Genomic DNA, 19,708 nt, shown 5'->3' with positions numbered 1-19,708 from the left:
GAAATGGCCTATTCTTACTCATACTATGACATAACTATACTACAAATGGGCCTATATGTTGCTCGTGTGACTAACTATGAGGGGCAAACCTTTAGCATTTATTGAGTTCAATGTACAAATCTCAAAACCGTAGCAATATTATCATATTATGGAGTGTGTAAGGAAAGTTATAAACATATGTCATGATAATACATTAAATCCTACAGCGAGTAAAGTTGGAATAAATGATGTTGCATTGATGAGTTGACTGATTGCCTGGACGCAACTGAGGTTGTGGATCTATTGATGTGGATCCATGATCGCGGTTGTGGATCCGCCGATTGGAGAGGTCCTGGGCTGAAAGGATCGAAACCTCGAGGAAGAACGGTGCCCAGCTGATGATCCGTGCAGTCGAGAAACTAGTCAATTACTTACAGGTTAAGGTTCTTACTTTAGGTAAGGGAACTATGTTTTGAGGTTTACAATTTAAATAAAGTTGAATATGGGATGTTGTGAAATTGACATCATTTACACTGTAAATTTTACAGCAATCCTTCAAATTATTTATATTTAAGTTTAGGAACAAACAATACTGTACATTTAATATAATAAATTTTTAAATAAGAATTGATTAAAAGAAATACGAATTGAAAATCATAAGAGACAGAATTGTGAGAAACAAAAATAAAACGGTGTGTGTGTGTGTGTGTGTGTGTGTGTGTGTGTGTGTGTGTGTGTGTGTGTGTGTGTTCTCTGCTGTTGTACTTGTGTGCTTTCCTCTCTCACCCCCCCCCCCCCCCCCATCTTGTCTCCCACCACGTTTATTGTATGTTTTGTGTGTCCGTTTTTGGGGGTTTTTTTTGTGATTAATGATAGCTCTTGCACGAGCCTCGATCTTCTATACCAAAAAAAAAAAAAGAGCAATATTACCAAAGGAAATCAGCAAGAAATCCAAGTCAAAGTAGTTGTGTCAGCAGAAAATATCTGATGGCAGAAAAATGTGTTGCAGGCTTGGAACAAGATCGCCTGTAGGGTGGGTACTCTGCTAGTACTCATAATGATGCTGAAAATCACGTTTAAGAATGAATAAATTTTAAATACGAACAAGCTGCATTTTGTTCATCGTACAAGACTTTATTCAAGATGATATAAAAGACTTGAAAAAGAAAGAAGAAAAAAATCAACCCAGATGGGACTCGAACCCACAATCCCCAGCATGGAAGTCTGGTGCCTTATCCATTAGGCCAATAATGGGATGCAAATTTTATTCATACAGCTGCATGAAGAAGTAAGTGTATTTTAACTGATATATGTAAGGTGCCCCTTTATATGAACTTTTCTGGAGCATTACTTGGTTCCTCCTCAGACCACAAGGGTAGTCCAGCATGCACATGAGATTTTTTGGAATGACTCCTCTTTTTTATAGTTTGTCACATTGCACATAACATATAAAGGGGCCTTTTCTATGCCCCTGGCATTTTTCCCAAGAATGCCCCTTCTTGTAACATGTTCGAATGATAAGGTGGTGCAATAGCCGCTGGATAAACTGGTGGTAAAACCTAGAATTATTTTTAATTTACACCTTTAAACCTTCATTAAAATTGAGTTATCCACTTGAATATTGTATAACACAAATCGCCTTCATAATACTTTCAACAACCATGATATATGTCGATATTTAGCATGAGAGGGCCTCACATGTAAGAGGGACAGGATTGGGGTGAAGAAGACTTTGCTAATATGGCTGTGTAGTACGTGGCCGATTGACGCTGTGTTCTAGGTTGATAAACAAAACGTCCATCATCTAAACTGCGACTCAACATCAGCTTATTACAGTGTACAAGGCCATACTGGTGATGGATGAGACTGCTTCAGTGGCACTAAACTTCTGGATTTTTAAAACGATCTTTAATATCATTCTTTTATTAAAATTAAAGTATGTGCTTGAACACTTAGTGAGGCCTCATCCAGAATATTGTTTGCAGTTTTGGTCACCACTTGTCTGGAAAGACGTAGCTACTATAGAGAGGGTTCAGCACAGGCCTACTAGATTGATTCCGGGCCTAGCTTGACTCAACTATGAGGAGGGCCTGAAGGAGACGGCTTTATGCATTAGAAAGGAGGCGGTTATGATGGGATTTGATAGATGTTTAAGATAATGAAGGGTATCGACAAAATAAGTGCAGAATATTTCTTCAGCAGAGACTGACAGGGCCAGGGACCGTAGCCTAGTAAAGAAAAGAAGAGTTAATACGGTAGTAAGGTAAGGGTCTTTCACTGAGAGAGTGTTCAAGCACATACTTCAGTTTCAATAAAAGAATGATATTAATACTAGTCATGTATTAATAATGGGATGCAAGCACCTCACTAGTCATGGCACCTCAGCAAAGGACTTCTGTGACTCACTGGGATTGACACAATCTGTCAATTTCCCGACCCGGATCTCAGCCAATGGAGTATCTTCTCTTCTAGACTTGGTTATGACAAACTTCCCTGCTAATGTCTGCTGCTCTTCTTCTACTCCAATCGGCTCTTCTGATCATGTGCTTGTCAAAGTGGACATCTCTCTGGCCATTCTCAGAGAGCCTCCTCAGCGTCGACGAGTCTGGCATTTCACTCAGGCCGACTGGGACGGTCTTCAAGCAGCCATCAATCGTCTGGATTGGTCTCCCATCTCCACTGCCTCTGACATCAATTCTTCCAAAGCAAACTGATCTCTCTCATGCACAGATTTATCCCATCTCGCCTTCAATTGTCTTACCCTTCCTCCCGTCCATGGTACACTGAATCTTGTGGTGAGGCAGTTGCCCTGAAACAACTTGCCTTTGCCTCTTGGAAGGCTAATCCAACTGAAGGAAATCTCAGTTCCTTCCACCAAGCTCGGAACAAGTGTGTGTCTACCCTCAGGAGTGCCAGGAAGCACTATCTCTCCTCACTCAAGAATGAACTCTCAAACCTGTCTCCTTCCTCCAAATCCTGGTGGTGTCTGGTCAAATCCGTTTCTGGTGTTTGTTCCCCCTCCATCCCCTCCCTTACCTCAAATGGCCACACAGTTGACATCGCACGTGACAAAGCCGAATGCCTCAACTCTGTGTTCGCCTCGAAATCCTTAGTCCCAAACCCATCTCTCTCTGTTCCCACCTTTCCCAGTCGAACCCAACTGCTCCTGGACTCTGTGTCCTTCTCTCCTGACAAGGTGGAGGAGTTTTTGTCAAACCTCGACTCTGATTCTGCAACTGGACCAGACGGCATCAGCCCACGGGTCCTAAAATCCTGCTCTGCCGCTCTATCTCACCCTCTCTCTGTTCTTTTCACCCTATCTTTTGCTCAAGGTCATCTGCCAGCATCCTGGAAATCAGCTAACATTACCGCTTTACACAAAAAAGGTGCAAAAACAGATCCTTGCAACTACAGACCAATCAGCCTGCTCCCAATTATCAGCAAAGTCATGGAATCCATCATTGCTTCGGATATGAAATCTTTCCTCTTCTCCAATGGCTTGATCTCTGATCATCAATTTGGTTTCAGACCAGGTCACTCTACTCTGGACATGCTGCTTCTGCTGTCTCAACAATGGATGGAGGTCCTCAATGCCAAACAGGAAATCAGAGCTGTCTCCCTTGACATATCAAGGGCCTTTGATACGGTCTGGCACCCAGCTCTGCTCACCAAACTCTCCTCCTATGGTATCCATGGAAATCTCCATGCATGGCTTGTGGACTTCCTCTCTGGTCGTAGTCAACGTGTGGCGCTGAATGGATTTCTCTCATCTCCCCTTCCTGTTCAGGCTGGAGTTCCCCAAGGAAGTGTGCTGGGCCCTGTGCTTTTTCTGGTCTTTATCAATGATCTCTCTGACTCTCTGGAAAATCCTCTCTATCTCTTTGCTGATGACTCCACTCTCTGCCGCTCCATTCCTCTTCCCTCAGATCGGCAGTCTGCAGCCTCCTCACTCTCTGAAGACCTGGACAAAATCACAGACTGGTCAAACAAGTGGAACATGTCTTTCAATCCTGCCAAATCTCACTCTCTTACTATGTCTCTCCGAAAAGATCGACTGGACAACCCTCCCATCTACTTTCTCAACAATCCTCTCCAAGAAGTTCTGTCACTCAAGCTTTTGGGTCTCACTATCTGCCATGATCTTTCTTGGGAAAACCACATTTCCAAGCTGGCCTCCAAAGCCAGTCGCCGACTGGGCATCCTCCGTCGTGCGAAGTCCTTCCTCGGCACACCTGAGCTCCTCACCACATACAAGGCTTTCATCCGCAGCTCAATGGAATACTGTTCTCCCCTATGGGCTGGTGCTCCTGCCTCACACCTGGCTCGGCTTCACGCTGTTGAATCCAAAGCTTTCAAAATCATTGGAATCTCCCGCGATGAAGCTATCTCTGAGGGCCTTTCACTCACTCACCGCAGGCAGGTAGGTGGTCTTTCTGTCTTCTACCGACTCCTCTCCGGCCTTGCTCCCCCAGCTCTCTCTGTGCTCTGTCCCCCAAATATTCCTACAGGTCGCACAAGATCTGCCAGCAACCCTCTGATGGTTAAACTGCCGAAATCTCGGCTCTCTGCTCACCTTCACTCTTTCATTCCTCTTTTCTCCCGCCTGTGGAACAAACTCCCACACTCCCTTCAATCCCTCTCCTCCCTCCAGGTCTTTAAAACAGCTGTTCACCACCATCTCTTATCTTCCCCCATCCATAACCTTGATCTTTTCTACCCCCACTAATTCACCCCAGATCCACCTTGTTTGAAATTCCAACTTATTTCCTGGAAATCCTGGCAGTGTCCATATGTTTATACCTCTCCCACCCCCCCCCCCCCTTCACATGCCTCCCCCCCTTCACATGCCTCCCCCCCAAAGCCCTCTCCCTCCCACAGATCTCTCGATGTCTCCATGTCTCTCGGTCCCTGCTCTCAAATGTTGTGTTTGTGTCCTTCCCCCTCTCTCCCCATCTTGTCTACCGCTCCCGATGTTATTTGTTTTATGTGTCTGTTTGTCTTTCTATGTGATTAATGTTCGCTCTTTCACGAGCCTCGATCTTGTATACAAAAAACAAAAAAAAAAAAAAAAAAAAAAAAAAAATGCATTGGATGGTCTCCGAGAAAGGCAGTGGCAGCAGAACCAAAATATAAGTTTAAATTAGGATTAGATAGGTAACTGCGAGCTTCAGAAGTAGAAGAGTATCGGGATATTGGCAAGACGTTTGTGTAGCTTGAGTTTGGTTTGGGATATTGTGTGCATCTGAGTGAAGTGAAGTGGAGTGTCGTGTCTGTGGGGATCTCGTCCAGGGGTGGTGTGTGGTTGATGTTGTGTGTTTGTCATCCAAGAAGCGCCATCACCCAAACCTCTGGTCCTCTAGTCTCTCAATGCCCTGGTTGCACATCAACTTATCCACATTCCTCCCCTCATTCCCCCAATGAAATTGCATTGTTTTGGCAGATAAAATTTGTCTGGTGTTGATGTGGCGCAGCATAATGGGCTGAATGGTCTCCTCGAGTTCACTCTGGGGTTTTTTTTTTGTCTCTGTATATAAAAACTCACAGGCATCAGATGCTGATTGATAAGAAAACTTACAAACTGGATGCAAAAGCCCACGTTTATTGGATAATAATTGATTGGATTGTCAATGGAAATAACTCACAAAAATTCCAAACAGAGGAAAGAAAATATCATGTACAACCATTCCTTTCTTAACAAAAGCAATGTATCTTTGCAGGTCATCGGTGAAATGGAGAGCTTCTTGGAATGGCTCAAGTCTCAAGGCCTGAGAGCAGAAACAGCCCAAGCAGTGATCGATAAGCTTGGAATTGAGAATCAGAAGGTTATTCGAGCTTGTACTGAGTCGGATGCATTGCAGACTGAGCTCCTCTCTCTCGCCAAAGATAAATTTCAATTTGCGATGTATGCTGACTTCTGTAAATTTATGAATTCTTTTTCAAAGCCGCAAGATGTCCAGATTGCGGGTTCTTCTCTGTTGGGAAGTATTTTCGTCAACTTGGAGAATGTTACTCGGGAACTTTCCAGTTTCTGTGAAAAGATTTTCGGATCCAAAAATGTGCAGCTGGAAGATGTTCCTGGTTTCTCTGGAGTCGGGTTCAGTGATGTCTGCAGTCTCCGCTCTCAGTATGATGGATTAAAACCCACATCTGGTATGTGACCTTTTTAAGACGACATTGTATGTCAACAAATATCTTGATCTTCTACCATTGTTTTGTTTTTTTGCATTCTTTTAACTTGTATAATCTCTTTTGGTGCAGTTTTGTATTGTCTAAAATGAATGGATTTTTGATGTAGGGTACAAGGTAAATTTTTATCTCATCTGGAACATATTTCCGGGGAGCTTATAGGATGGCGCGTCATTAGTCGGTCCGTAAACACGTGCAACTTCTTCTCCGAAACTGCTGATGGGATTGTGACCAGACTTGGCAAAGATTATATTTTCTGTGTTGGAACTCAAGTTTGTATACGGCATTAAAAAAATAATCGAGGTCTCAAGGGGTTAACCAGGGGTCAAAGTGGGTCCAGCTTTGACCCACCCCAGCCCTCAAATTAGAACGACACAATGTCAATGAAAAAAAAAGAAGATTTTAAATGAAACTTGACCACAACCTTCATCAACCGTGATGTACCAAAGTTTGCACACGTAATTTTAAAAATCGTGGTCTATTGCCTCTAGGCTATGAGCCAAGGGGGTTGGTCGGTACCATACAGATGGAGTAAGGCTCATTGTGATTTTTAGCAAGATATATGTTCCTAGATATGAAAAAAAGTGATAGCAGTGTATAACTCTCGGCCATCTCTGTGTTATCACCCGAAATATTATTATAGGCTATGAGCCAAGGGGGTTGGTCGGTACCATACAGATGGAGTAAGGCTCATTGTGATTTTTAGCAAGATATATGTCCCTAGATATGAAAAAAAAGTGATAGCAGTGTATAACTCTCGGCCATCTCTGTGTTATCACCCGAAATATTATTATACGCCCGCTTCGCTTCGCCAAAAAATGTGATATTTGCTAAAATTGGAATAAATATGTTTTTAAAGACCACAGAGTGCCAATAATTTGCATACTGGATGCCAACTAATATAGTAATAGAAATATAGAACATTTGTGGGGGTTATTTATCAAAATATTGATATAATGGCAAAAAATATGTTAAATTTAGTGAAAAAGTGGTCGAAATCGCTTCGAGTTCAGAATTCACATTGTACATTTTTGTCAATATTTCAAAAATGAAAACTCCCAGAGTAACATTTGACCCCTCAAAATCTTCGCAAGGAACCACTGCATTGGAATATATCATTACTTTGTAATATGGTGGTTGTTTGGGGCACATATTTTGGCAAAGTTCAAAATATGTTCAACCATACCCCCTAATTTTGATATTTTGGAACGAAACATAGCTTTTGAACATTTTAGGTTTATTCGTATACTACTTTTGGTATCTCAGTGTAATTTTTGGTATTAGCTAGTATCCTAAAGTAGGTTTGTAACATCAGCTACATTATATTTCACAATGCATGCAAACTTGCTCCACACTCTAGGTTTATCGTGATCTCTCGAACAAATACGATCTCGATCTCGATCTCGGCACTCTGTGGTCCTTAAAAACATATTTATTCCAATTTTAGCAAATATCACATTTTTTGGCGAAGCGAAGCAGGCGTATAATAATATTTCGGGTGATAACACAGAGATGGCCGAGAGTTATACACTGCTATCACTTTTTTTTCATATCTAGGGACATATATCTTGCTAAAAATCACAATGAGCCTTACTCCATCTGTATGGTACCGACTGGTCAATTTGGGGGGTCTGGCTCATAGCCTACTCTATTTTTTTTCTTTTTTGGAAATTGCATTACATTTCTTTGTGCTACGTGTTTTTTTGGGGGTTTTTTTGGTTTTTTTGTATACAAGATCGAGGCTCGTGAAAGAGCTAACATTAATCACACAAAAAGTCAAACCGACACATAAACACAAAATAAGTAAACTGTGCATTTGAGTTATCTGCATGCAGGAAGTAGTTTGTTACCTCTCTTGAGCCACGGACAGGCTTAACATTCTTATTGATCTCATTGCATATCCCTGGATAGTTATCTTGAACAGGCTGGCTTCACGGAGACAGCCGATCAATCTCCCAGGAGTGACCCAGAGATCCCCCACATCCAATATGATGTACCCCCGCCTTCTCTTATCCTTGTTTAAACAGTGAAATTCATCGTATAATTATTTATATCTTGGAAATAGTGGGTTGAACAATGTGAACGATAAAAAAAAAAACTTTAATTTGAAAACAAACTCCAACCCACTGGTCGATAAAACAAACAAATGTGGAAATTGCTTTTTTCGAACAACAAGTTGGGCTTTCTTCCAAAGCAAATAATTATTTAATTCTGAAATGTTTATTTAAACCCAAATCAAGGTTTGAGTTGTAATCAACTAAACTGCAGTTTGGACATCGACCATCTATGTGCAGTATTGGGTAAAATCTGTTATCTTTCTTATCCACCATCTCTTATCTTCTCTTGTCCACCATCTATTCTCTTCTCTTATCTACCTGCCTGCGGTGAGTGAGTGAAAGGCCCTCGGAGTTAGCTTCATCGCAGGAGATTCCAATGATTCTGAAAGCGTTGGTTTCAACAGGGTGAAGCCGAGCTAGGTGTGAGGCAGAAGCACCCGCCCAGATGGGGGAACAGTACTCCATTGAGCTGCGGATGAAAGCCTTGTATGTGGTGAGGAGCTCAGGTGTGCCGAGGAAGGACTTTGCATGACGGAGGATGCCCAGTGGGTGACTGGTTTTGGAGGCCAGCTTGGAAATGTGGTTTTCCCCAAAAAGGTCATGGCAGATAGTGAGACCCAAAAGCTTGATCGACAGAACTTCTTGGAGAGGATTGTTGATGAAGTAGATGTGAGGGTTTTCCAGTCGGTCTTTTTGGAGAGACATAGCAAGAGTGTGAGATTTGTCAGGATTGAAAGACATGTTCCACTTGTTTGACCAGTCTGTGATTTTGTCCAGGTCTGCAGAGAGTGAGGAGGCTGCAGACTGCCAATCTGAGGGATGAGGAATGGAGTGGCAGAGAGTGGAGTCATCAGCAAAGAGATAGAGAGGATTTTCCAGAGAGTCGGAGAGATCATTGATGAAGACCAGAAAAAGCACAGGGTTCAGAACACTGCCTTGGGGAACTCTGGCCTGAACAGGAAGGGGGATGAGAGAAATCCATTCAGGGCCACACATTGACTACGACCAGAGAAGAAGTCCGCAAGCCATGCGTGGAGATTTCCATGGATACCATAGGAGGAGAGTTTGGTGAGCAGAGCGGGGTGCCAGACCGCATCGAAGGCACATGATGTGTCAAGGGAGACAGCTCTGATTTCCTGTTTGGCATTGAGGACCTCCATCCATTGTTGAGACAGCAGAAGCAGAATGTCCAGAGTAGAATGACCTGGTCTGAATCCAAATTGATGATCGGAGATCAAGCCATTGGAGAAGAGGAAGGATTTGATATCCCAACCAATGATGGATTCCATTACCTTGCTGATAATTGGGAGCAGGCTGATTTGTCTGTAGTTGCAAGGATTTGTTTTTGCACCTTTTTTGTGCAAAGTGGTAATGTTTGCTGATTTCCAAGATGCTGGCAGATGATCTTGACAAAAAGAGAGGGTGAAAAAAACAGAGAGAGGGTGAGATAGAGCGGCAGATCAGGATTTTCGGACCCATGGGCTGATGCCGTCTGGTCCAGTTGCAGAATCATAGTCGAGGTTTGACAAAAACTTCACCTTGTCAGGAGAGAAGGACACAGAGCCCAGGAGCAGTTGCGTTCGACTGGGTAAGGTGGGAACAGAGAGAGATGGCTTTGGGACACAAGATTTTGAAGCAAACACAGAGTTTAGGCATTGGGCTTTGTCACATGCGGTGTCAACTGTGTAGCCATTTCATGTAAGGGAGGGGATGGAGGGGGCACAAACACCAGGTAACGGATTTGACCAGACGCCACCAGGATTTGGAGGAAGGAGACAGGTTTGAGAGTTCGTTCTTGAGTGTGGCGAGATAGTGCTTCCTGGCACTCCTGAGGGTAGACACTTGTTCCGAACTTGGTGGAAGGAACTGAGATTGCCTTCAGTTGGATTTGCCTTCCAAGAGGCAAAGGCAAGTTGTTTCAGGGAAACTGCCTCACCACAAGATTCAGTGTACCATCGACGGGAGGAAAGGTAAGACAACTGAAGACGAGATGGGATGAATCAGTGCAAGAGAGAGAGAGAGCAGTTTGCTTTTGAAGAATTCCCAGGAAGAATTGATGTCAGAGGCAGTTGAGATGGGAGACCAGTCCAGATGATGGATGCTGGCTGCTTGCAGACCGTGCCAGTCGGCCTGAGTGAAATGCCAGACTCGTCGACGCTGAGGAGGCTCTCTGAGAATGGCCAGAGAGATGTCCACTTTAACAAGCACATGATCGGAAAAACCGATTGGAGCAGAAGAAGAGCAGCAGACATTTGCAGGGACGTTTGTCCTAACCAAGTCTAGAAGAGAAGATACTCCATTGGCTGAGATCCGGGTTGGGAAATTGACAGATTGTGTCAGTCCCAATGAGTCGCAGAAGTCCTCTGCTGAGGTGCCATGGCTGGTGAGAGAGGAACCCACAGTCCCACACCCAGCCAGCTGGCATGATGACTGTTGAAGTCGCCACATATGAGGAAGAGAGAGTTGGGATGAGTGGATAGAATTTGGTCCATGTTGTCAGACAGCGAAATGTAAGTGGAGTCCACTTTTTGGAGGACGGTACAGAACACACGAACAAACAAAAGGTGGGAGCGGAGAGGAAGCCGTAACCAGAGGTACTCCTGGGGGTTGGGTGGAGAGAGGGCAGTGCAAGGAGAGGGAGGAAGAGAGTTTTTGATAAACATAGCAACTCCACCACCAGCATGAGGCTCAGGCCCATCATACCGGAGGAGGGAGTAACCAGGAAGAGATATTAAGGGAGCAGAGACATCTTGAAGGAGGAAAGTTTATATTAAGCAGATCAAGTCTGGATTGTCAGAAGCAACCTGAACGGAGAGATCAATCAGGTTTGAGCGAAGGCCCCGGATGTTTGAGGTCCATGCCGTTAATGAGGCGAGAGGGGGAGCTTTGGGTGCAGGACAGGGGAGGGGAGGGGAGGGGTAGGGTCAGCTGAAGGATGAGAGGGGGGGTCGGGAGAACACTTGATTGTGTGTCAGAGATCACAGAAGAGTTACAAGAAAGGGAAGGATGAGGAGGACGAAAGGTTTGATGGTGATGGGAAGAGGCACAGTGAGCGGTTGTTTGAGGGGGGGGGGGGGGGCAGAGGAAAGAAGAAGGTTGGAGGAGGTGGAGGTTTGAGATAGAAGGGAGACGAAGTGGGGAGGAGGCAGCTTTGAGGAGGAGGGGGGAGGGGGGAGAATTGGAGAGGGATGGTAGGGGCGGAGATTTGAAGGGGGGGGTGAGGGGGAGTTTAGTAGGGGAGGGGCAAGGATGGAGTTTAGAAAGTGAATGATTGATGAAAGGCGAACATTTATAACAAATTGGGTTGATTGTGATTTTCAAGTTGGAGATCCGTTTAAAAACGACAGAGGAGGGGTGGAATGAAAGTGAATTTGGAGGATGTAGTGAGGAAGAATTCTAAGAGATATAATTTTTTTTTGGAAGTGGATTGAGTTGAGAATCTCTATCTTCTCTTATCCACCATCTCTTATGTTCTCTTATCCACCATCTCTTCTCTTCTCTTATCCAAAACCTTGATCTTTTCTACCCCCATTAATACAACCCAAATCCACCTTTTTCTAATTCCGTTTTTCTTTTTTTTAAGTGCAAGCAATGTCCATTTGTTTTACTGGCAACGGTACCCGCCCTATGGGCAGGGCTTCAATTAGGAGGTCCAAATGAAAAAGGCAAAATATCAGAAATTGAAGGCTTTTTTATTTTGAACGATTCATATAAACATCCGTTAAATCATATCACACACAAATCATCAAAATGTAAAAAGTACATGGCGCCCATTTTGAAAAAAGATTGAATTCTGCAAAACGGAAGCGGCCGCTATACATCTTTCTCCAGTCGCACGTTTATGTGTGAAGAGTGCGCGCCAAATCTGTAACACGGAAGCGGCCGCTTCACCTGTTTCTCAGTCGCTTTGCACACGCTGCCGTGTTTCTTCGGAGCCACACGTTTATACAGGAAGAGTTCGTCAGGAGTCGATCTACTCTCTCCTGGTACGTAGAATATCAACAAAAGCCACATCACTGTTATCAGTAAATATGATTCCATCGTGTTTGGAAAAACTGGAAAATTTGGACAATTTGAAAAACAATATATCCGATTTTACTCCAGGGGGTCCCAGCATTACAACAACAACACAACAGGCATTTTAAGGCCATTTTCCCTGTAAGAGCGGGGGTTAGCCTTGCGGTCCCCATGACAATCTTCTACATTTTGCCCTATTTTCTGCATCTCCCCTTGTTAACCCCCTTGCCCGCATTTCTTCTTCGACCATCTTTATAGACAGGTCCATGCCAGGCAGAAATGGCGCCGTTTTCCAGTCAAGGTTTTCTCAGTGGATTTATATACTTTTGATCATACTCTGTCGAATAAGCTTGTGGGCCACCCTGAAATTTGCCTCAAATCCAAGATGGCGGCCAAAAATCCAAAATGGCCACCAGAATAGCTAAAATAGTATTTCTGAGAGTTGCTTTTACCCATAGATGATTTTTTTTCAACTGATTGTGGCCTATTATGATAAAGAAAGATAACTCAGTCATAACTCAGCCATAAAAATTAACAATCGGTACTTTATTAACAAAATGGCCGCCGGGCAACTTCCGTATTACGGAAACTGCTATAACTTCAGTTCCGAGTGTGATATGATTATAATTTTGGTGTCCAGTCATATGTTTTTGGGGTCAAGGAATCCATATTTGTACTTTTTATTTCAGTGAAATCATTGGTTCATAAAGAAATCTAAGATGGCTGCCAATACTGGCCACCGATGTGGCAGATTCAGTCATGTCTTGTGCTCCATAATATATATTACAATACATTTTGATTCAATTTCTTGGTTTCCAAAGTCTGGTTATCCATTTAGTTGGTTTATCATGACACTAGCTCAATAGATCATCCCCTAAATCATGGATGAACAATAAATCCAAGATGGCTGCCGCTGAACGGCTCCTAGTCAGTTTTGCTTCGTCTACCAAACTACACAGGTTTATAAAATGTATCTGAATTCCCATTCAATATGATCCCCGGCTTTGGTTATGCTTTGGGAAAAATATGTTGTTCAAAAGGCACATAATCCTCAGTTAATAAGAGCAAGATCAAGATCACTCTCTTCACTCTGAAAGTCTGAATAAAGTCCACAGGTATCCGAAGAAAGTTGTTCCATTTGTGTAGACGAATGCTTCTTGCGTAGTGACGTCCTTCAAATGCTTGAGCAACAGAACCATCGGCAATAGCTCCGGCATCTACCCACCAGTCCTTCAAACCAAGACATCCATACTTCTTGAAGAGAATCTTGAGGTTCACCAGAATGGTATGGAATCCTCCCATGAGTGGTATTATTTTGTCATACCTCTCCTGATGCTGATATAGCCATGAAATGATCAACATTTTGCTGTTGATTGCCTCATCTGCATGTGCAAAAATATAGTCCAGTTCAAGATCTTCAGCAATCTGTACTATCATGTCCATGTACCTTTTAATCACATTGTCTCCCGGGGGCAATGGAACGACAGGAAGATACTCCAACTTGCACTTTGTAGTGGAGCAATCAGTCACAGTTTTCATGAATGAAGTCCAAGAACCTACAGGTCCCAGCACGTCTTTATCAATCTCAGGAAAGTATTCTTCTAGGCAGTCGTCACCAACAGTACCAACGAGAACCCAAGCAATATTCCGTTCCAGAGCATCGTGTAACACTTGTGAATCTCTGTAGTCATCATTGAAGTCGGGAAAGGATGGAGGGGGTGCTCTTTTCTTAGGGATTTTGGATGCTCCATAGTCAGGCTCCTCTTGCTCAATGATATTGGACTGTTTAAGTTTTGAAGTGTTGCCAGCGGCGGTATCATCAGCATGTACAGCCTGGAATATTGTACCAGTTGTGTGATGAGTAGTTTGGGCTCCCGTCAGCGTCTGCTGTTTACCATCTGAGTTATCAAATGTTATATGTACACTTCGACCCTTGACGAAACCTGGAGGTAGCATCTTCTTGTGCTCCATGCTGATGGACTTTGCCCAATTATTGTTCAAGTCACGGACATCTGTGTATGGTATTCCAACGCCACATCGATTCAAGAGAGTAGTTGCCTCTTTGCTACCAGTGATTCTATGTATGGTCAAACTCAAAGCAGTTCCTAATGGTGATCGCTCACCTTTGACCATTTTTTCCCAGCTCTGAGTTATAGCTGAAATTTTCTCCGCTTCAGCGTTGCTTGTAGCCGTAGCATACCCAAATGCGTTTGTAGATCTCCTGGGATTGATTGACCAAGAAATGGCATTGAAGATACAGTGAAGAGGTCTGTGACTATCGAGTAGATCAAACAGCTCATCTGGTTCAAGGGGCCATTTGATATCATACCTCTGTGAAAGTTTACGACGAATCAGCTTTGAAAATGCTATTGTCAAATCAGATTCACGTAGACCATTTCCTTCAATTGTAGCCGCAGAATACGATATCGGATTGACCGCAGTGGAATGGACAACTAGCCGGTTCCCAAACAAGTGGAAGTCGATGGCGTCACCAAATTTCTCAGTCAGTCGTTTTTTCAACATGCAGGTTTTTGAAATCGGAGGGTCCTCAAGTTCATTGTCTTCACTGATCTCCTTTATGTCCTCAATCAATTCTCTCAGGAAATACGCCTTTTGATCCTTGACTACCATGCGGTGAAACAGTTTGAAAAAGCTGTCCATAACCTCGGTAGCTAATCTATCCTTCTCTGCTGCATCCGCTGACAGCAACTTTCTATCATATGCATAGGTAAAATTGTCATAACAACTTTTATGATAGTACACATCAACTGCAAACATGTCATATGATGCTCCACTCAGAATAACATCGAGTCGCTTCGCTGCATCATGGAACTTATCTCCTTCATCTTTGATTTTCATGTCCTTTGAACGTTCTACTTTACTGACAGCATTCTTCTCGGAGCATCTACCAAGACCACCACTATTGTACGGTTTACTGTCATCTTTCGTATCCATGTTGCACACGAAACAGATTTGCTTTTTCTCAAGTGACCCCCTGCGTATCCTATACGCGGGAGCAGCAACTGGTTCATTCGACTCATGAATATTCTCTGAACTGGAAACGGGAAGTTTGCGAGACTGGGCTTCCTTTCGGGCAATTCTGTTCCGAAATGTGATTCTACAGTTCTCATGAATCTTGACATCATGGCCTGCACTAGATAGTCTCACAGCGGCTGATTGAAATTCAGCATATGGTGCCTGAGTACACAGACTCTTGTCAACTTTAACCCATCTTCCCGCTAATTCTTGAATAGACTGCAATCCCTCCTCAGTCATATTATAAGCTGACTCAACGTCCTTAATAGTTTCATTACAGAGGCAGCACAACGGTTTGTCGCCCCTTGCTAAACTCAAAATCGGCGTGGATGCCATTGTGCAACCCTTTTCTCCTGTGCCAAAAAAGTTTTGTCTTTATGTAGTAATTTTATGAGGATTCACTGTATCTGCTAAGCCAGGATTCATGGAATCATTTCTTTGCGTCCGCATTCATGGAATCATTTCTTTGCATCCGGATTCAAGGAATCTGAAATGGAAACCAAGAAATTGAATCAAAATGTATTGTAATATATATTTCACTGAAATAAAAAGTACAAATATGGATTCCTTGACCCCAAAAACATATGACTGGACACCAAAATTATAATCATATCACACTCGGAACTGAAGTTATAGCAGTTTCCGTAATACGGAAGTTGCCCGGCGGCCATTTTGTTAATAAAGTACCGATTGTTAATTTTTATGGCTGAGTTATGACTGAGTTATCTTTCTTTATCATAATAGGCCACAATCAGTTGAAAAAAAATCATCTATGGGTAAAAGCAACTCTCAGAAATACTATTTTAGCTATTCTGGTGGCCATTTTGGATTTTTGGCCGCCATCTTGGATTTGAGGCAAATTTCAGGGTGGCCCACAAGCTTATTCGACAGAGTATGATCAAAAGTATATAAATCCACTGAGAAAACCTTGACTGGAAAACGGCGCCATTTCTGCCTGGCATGGACCTGTCTATTAGCCAAGTCTTTCTCGGTCTTCCCCGTCCGCTACTTCCTTCTACATTCATTTCCATCACTCTTCTAAACCAGTCACTTTCATCCTTCCTCAACACATGACCAAACTATCTCAAACTGTTTCTCTTCACAGCATCCATCACAGGCTCTATTCCCAACATCCTTTGCAATTCATCATTTGTCATCCTCTCTCTCAACGATACTCCACACATCCACCGAACAATTCGCATTTCCACCCTTTCCAGCCTTCGTTGCTGCTCTATGTTCATTACCCATGTCTCGCTCCCATAAATCATAACACTTCTCACACATGCAGCGTACACCTTTCCCTTCAGCTTCAACGACACTCCCCTCCTCATCAGCACGCCACTCAGTTCCCGAAACTTCTTCCATGCACATCTCACTCGAGCAACCGTTGCCGAGTCTGATCCACCTTCTCCGTTCAGCATGTCTCCTCAGTAACAAAATGTTTTCACACCTTCCAGCTTCACGCCGTCTCCAAGGTCCAACTCAACATTTCCTCCATCTGCAGCTCCCTCTGTGCACACCTTACACTTGAATGTAGCTGCCACACTGGTTAATGACCCCCTCAAACCACTACATTTTTGATGAACCCACTCAGCACACATTGTACATTGAATGGAATTCACTCCAACACCCTTCTTGCACACAGCACACAGCCACTTTCCAGTTCTTTCCACCTCACCACATGCTTTACCACTTGCCATCTCCTTCGTTTTTCCGATATTCACCTTCAGACCTTTTGTCTCCATACATTCCTTCCACTTGTTCAGCTTCTCCTTCAGTCCATCCATACTTTCTGCAATCAACACCAGATCATCTGCATACAACAACTCCCACAGTAAACCCTCCTTTACGTTCTGAGCCAGCACCTCCATCACAGCTACAAATAGTAGTGGACTTAGTACTGACCCCTGATGCACTGCCACCGTCACCTCAAACTCACCATTGTTCCCGTCCTTCGTCCTTACAGCTGTGTAACAGCCTTACAGCTGTTCCCGTCCTTCGTCCTTACAGCGTGCTCTTTTGTACTTTGCCATCACTACTCTGATCAACCATTCCTCCACTCCTAACTTCCTCAATGCCCATGTCACTACTTCACGTGGAACCCTATCAATGCTTTCTCCAGATCAACAAACCCAAGAAACAACTTCTTCCTCTTCTCCATGTACTTCTGCAACTGCCTCACAATAAAAAGCGTGTCTGTCGTTCCTCTTCCTGGCATAAATCCAAACTGCATTTCGTCAATCTTCACTTTCTTCCTTATCCTCCTCTCCAACACCCTTTCCATTACCTTCATTCCATGCTCCAATAACTTTATCGCTCGATACGAGCCACAGTACAGAGGATCACCTTTCCTCTTGCATCGAGGGACGAGGGTACTCAGTTCCCAATCCAATGGAATGCGGCCTTCTTTTACCACCAGATTGCAGATCTCTGTCATTCTCTTCAAACCCCAATTTCCCGCTGCTTTCAACATATCTCCCACTACTCCCATCGGCCCTCCCGCTTTTCTACTCTTCATTGCTTTTATCGCTTCCTCAACTTTCTTCTCGGTTATCTTCTCTGCCGGTCCTAAAACTGGGTTACTCTCTATGTTGCCATCCCATTCATTCTCTGCATTCAACAGTATTTCCATATATCCCTTCCATCTTCCTTTATTTCGATCTGGGTCCACAACGATTTGTCCCACTTCATCCTTCAAGCAACTCAACCCCATCACATCACACCTCTCTTTCGCTATCTGCTTTGCAATCCCGAATACCACTCTCTGACCCTCTTCCAAATCCAAGCGTTCTCCAGACATTTTCCTACATGCCTAATGCGCCTTTGCTCCCTCTTTCTTTGCAGCCTTATTGGCTGCCTTACAACTTTCATGCTATGCCTTTTCTGCCCCGATGCCCGATTTCTGCCCTCTGCCACTCCTTGAACTTTTTCCTCTTCTCGTCAATGTTCTTTCCAACTTCATCATCCCACCACCATGTTTCCGAGTGCCTCGGTGGTCATTTTGTCCATCCACATACCTCACCAACGGCTCCCAACAGACTATCTTTCGTTGACATCCAACCACTTTCAAGCTCAATCACAACATCCTCGACCATACCCAGCCTCTCTTTTAATGCCTCCTTCACTGCCACCTCTTTCAACCTCCACACCTTCATTCTCGGTTGGTACTTCACCCGCCGAGCTCTCCTCGCACCTTTCACCCTTATGTCGCAGACAACCAAGTGGTGCTGTGAAACAGCCTCCTCCCCCGGGATCACCTTTGTGTCCCAGAGGTGCCCCCTCTCTCGCCTACGCACCAGCAGGTAGTCAACGGTTGTTGTCGACCCACCTGACGTGTATGTAACAAGCTTATTATCCTCTTCCTGGAACTGAGTTGTTGTTACAAATTACAAATCAACAAATCAGCTCCATCAACAAACTCCAAAATCCTTTCACCTTCCCCATTTCTCACACCATATCCGTACGTCCCATGAACTCCCTCAAAACCGGCCATACTCCTTCCCACATGTCCATTTACGTCTCCTCCCAACAGAACAACTTCCTCATCGTTCACGTTTGCCATCAGCTTCTCTATTGCACATCAGAACTTGTCCTTCTCTTCGTCATTCCGACCAATCTGCGGAGCATATCCCGAGATGACGTTCACCAAGAGCTTTTCAATCGTCATTTTCACCATCATCAATCTTTCACTCGCTCTAGTCACGCTCACCACACTGTCTACAAACTCCTCAGAAAACAGGACACCAACACCATTCACGCCCTCCGGGCACCCTTGCCACACAAGCTTGTATTTCTGTCCCTGCCTACCCTTCACCATTCTCACACCACTTCCCTTCCATCTCGTCTCCTGCACACAACATATGTCCACTCTTCTTCTGACCAATACTTCCACCACTTCTCATGATCTCCCTGTCATTGTCCCTACATTTCATGTTCCAAACCTCAGAAACCGATCTCCTCGTCGGGCATCAGACTTTTCTTCGTCATAAATGGAGTGATTTCCACCCTTTCTTCGATCGGGTTCCCCACCTTGAGTTTTGACGAGAGGGAGTGGGGTCCCCCACGGGATTCCCAGGATTACCCACCCAAAATATCGTTGCGATTGTTTCAGCCGTTTTTGCGGTACCTTCGAACGGACGGACGGACAGACGGACATTTGGTGAATTGTGTTGAGATACCGTTTCCATACCATCCCCCTCCGCCCTCACACTTCTGCAGAGCTACCGCTGTCCCTGTTCTCTGCTGTTGTTATGTTTCCTTCTCTCTACCTCTCTTGTATCCCACCCCATTTGTTGTATGTTTTATGTGTTTTGTGTTTCATTTGTTGCTTTTACACGAGCCTCGACTTTGTGTGCAAAAAAAGATGTCGACTTGTGTGCAGGTGAAGGTGATCTGGAAGAGGGAATTAATTTCCAGATGGACATTGCTCAAAA

The 19,708-nt window shown here is 44.0% G+C and overlaps 2 protein-coding genes across 2 annotated transcripts in view; one reads left to right on the top strand and one right to left on the bottom strand.

Annotated features, from left to right (window-relative positions):
• Window positions 1–19,708, top strand: part of LOC137417060 (uncharacterized) — an 83,050-nt gene that overhangs the window by 6,385 nt on the left and 56,957 nt on the right. Inside the window, exon 2 of the mRNA XM_068102816.2 lies at window positions 5,697–6,129. Within this exon, the coding sequence (XP_067958917.2) occupies window positions 5,709–6,129 (421 nt within the window). The 5' untranslated portion in view covers window positions 5,697–5,708. The remainder of the gene's footprint in view (window positions 1–5,696; window positions 6,130–19,708) is intronic.
• LOC144888214 (E3 ubiquitin/ISG15 ligase TRIM25-like) overlaps window positions 1–19,708 on the bottom strand; it is a 263,155-nt gene that overhangs the window by 228,197 nt on the left and 15,250 nt on the right. The window lies entirely within an intron of this gene.

The sequence above is a fragment of the Myxine glutinosa genome, chromosome 1, assembly GCF_964187855.1.
Source record: "Myxine glutinosa chromosome 1, kmMyxGlut1.1, whole genome shotgun sequence".
NCBI classification, from domain to species: Eukaryota; Metazoa; Chordata; class Myxini; order Myxiniformes; family Myxinidae; genus Myxine; species Myxine glutinosa.
The sequence above is the reverse complement of the archived record's forward strand: the minus strand, read 5'-3'. Positions and strand labels throughout refer to the sequence as shown.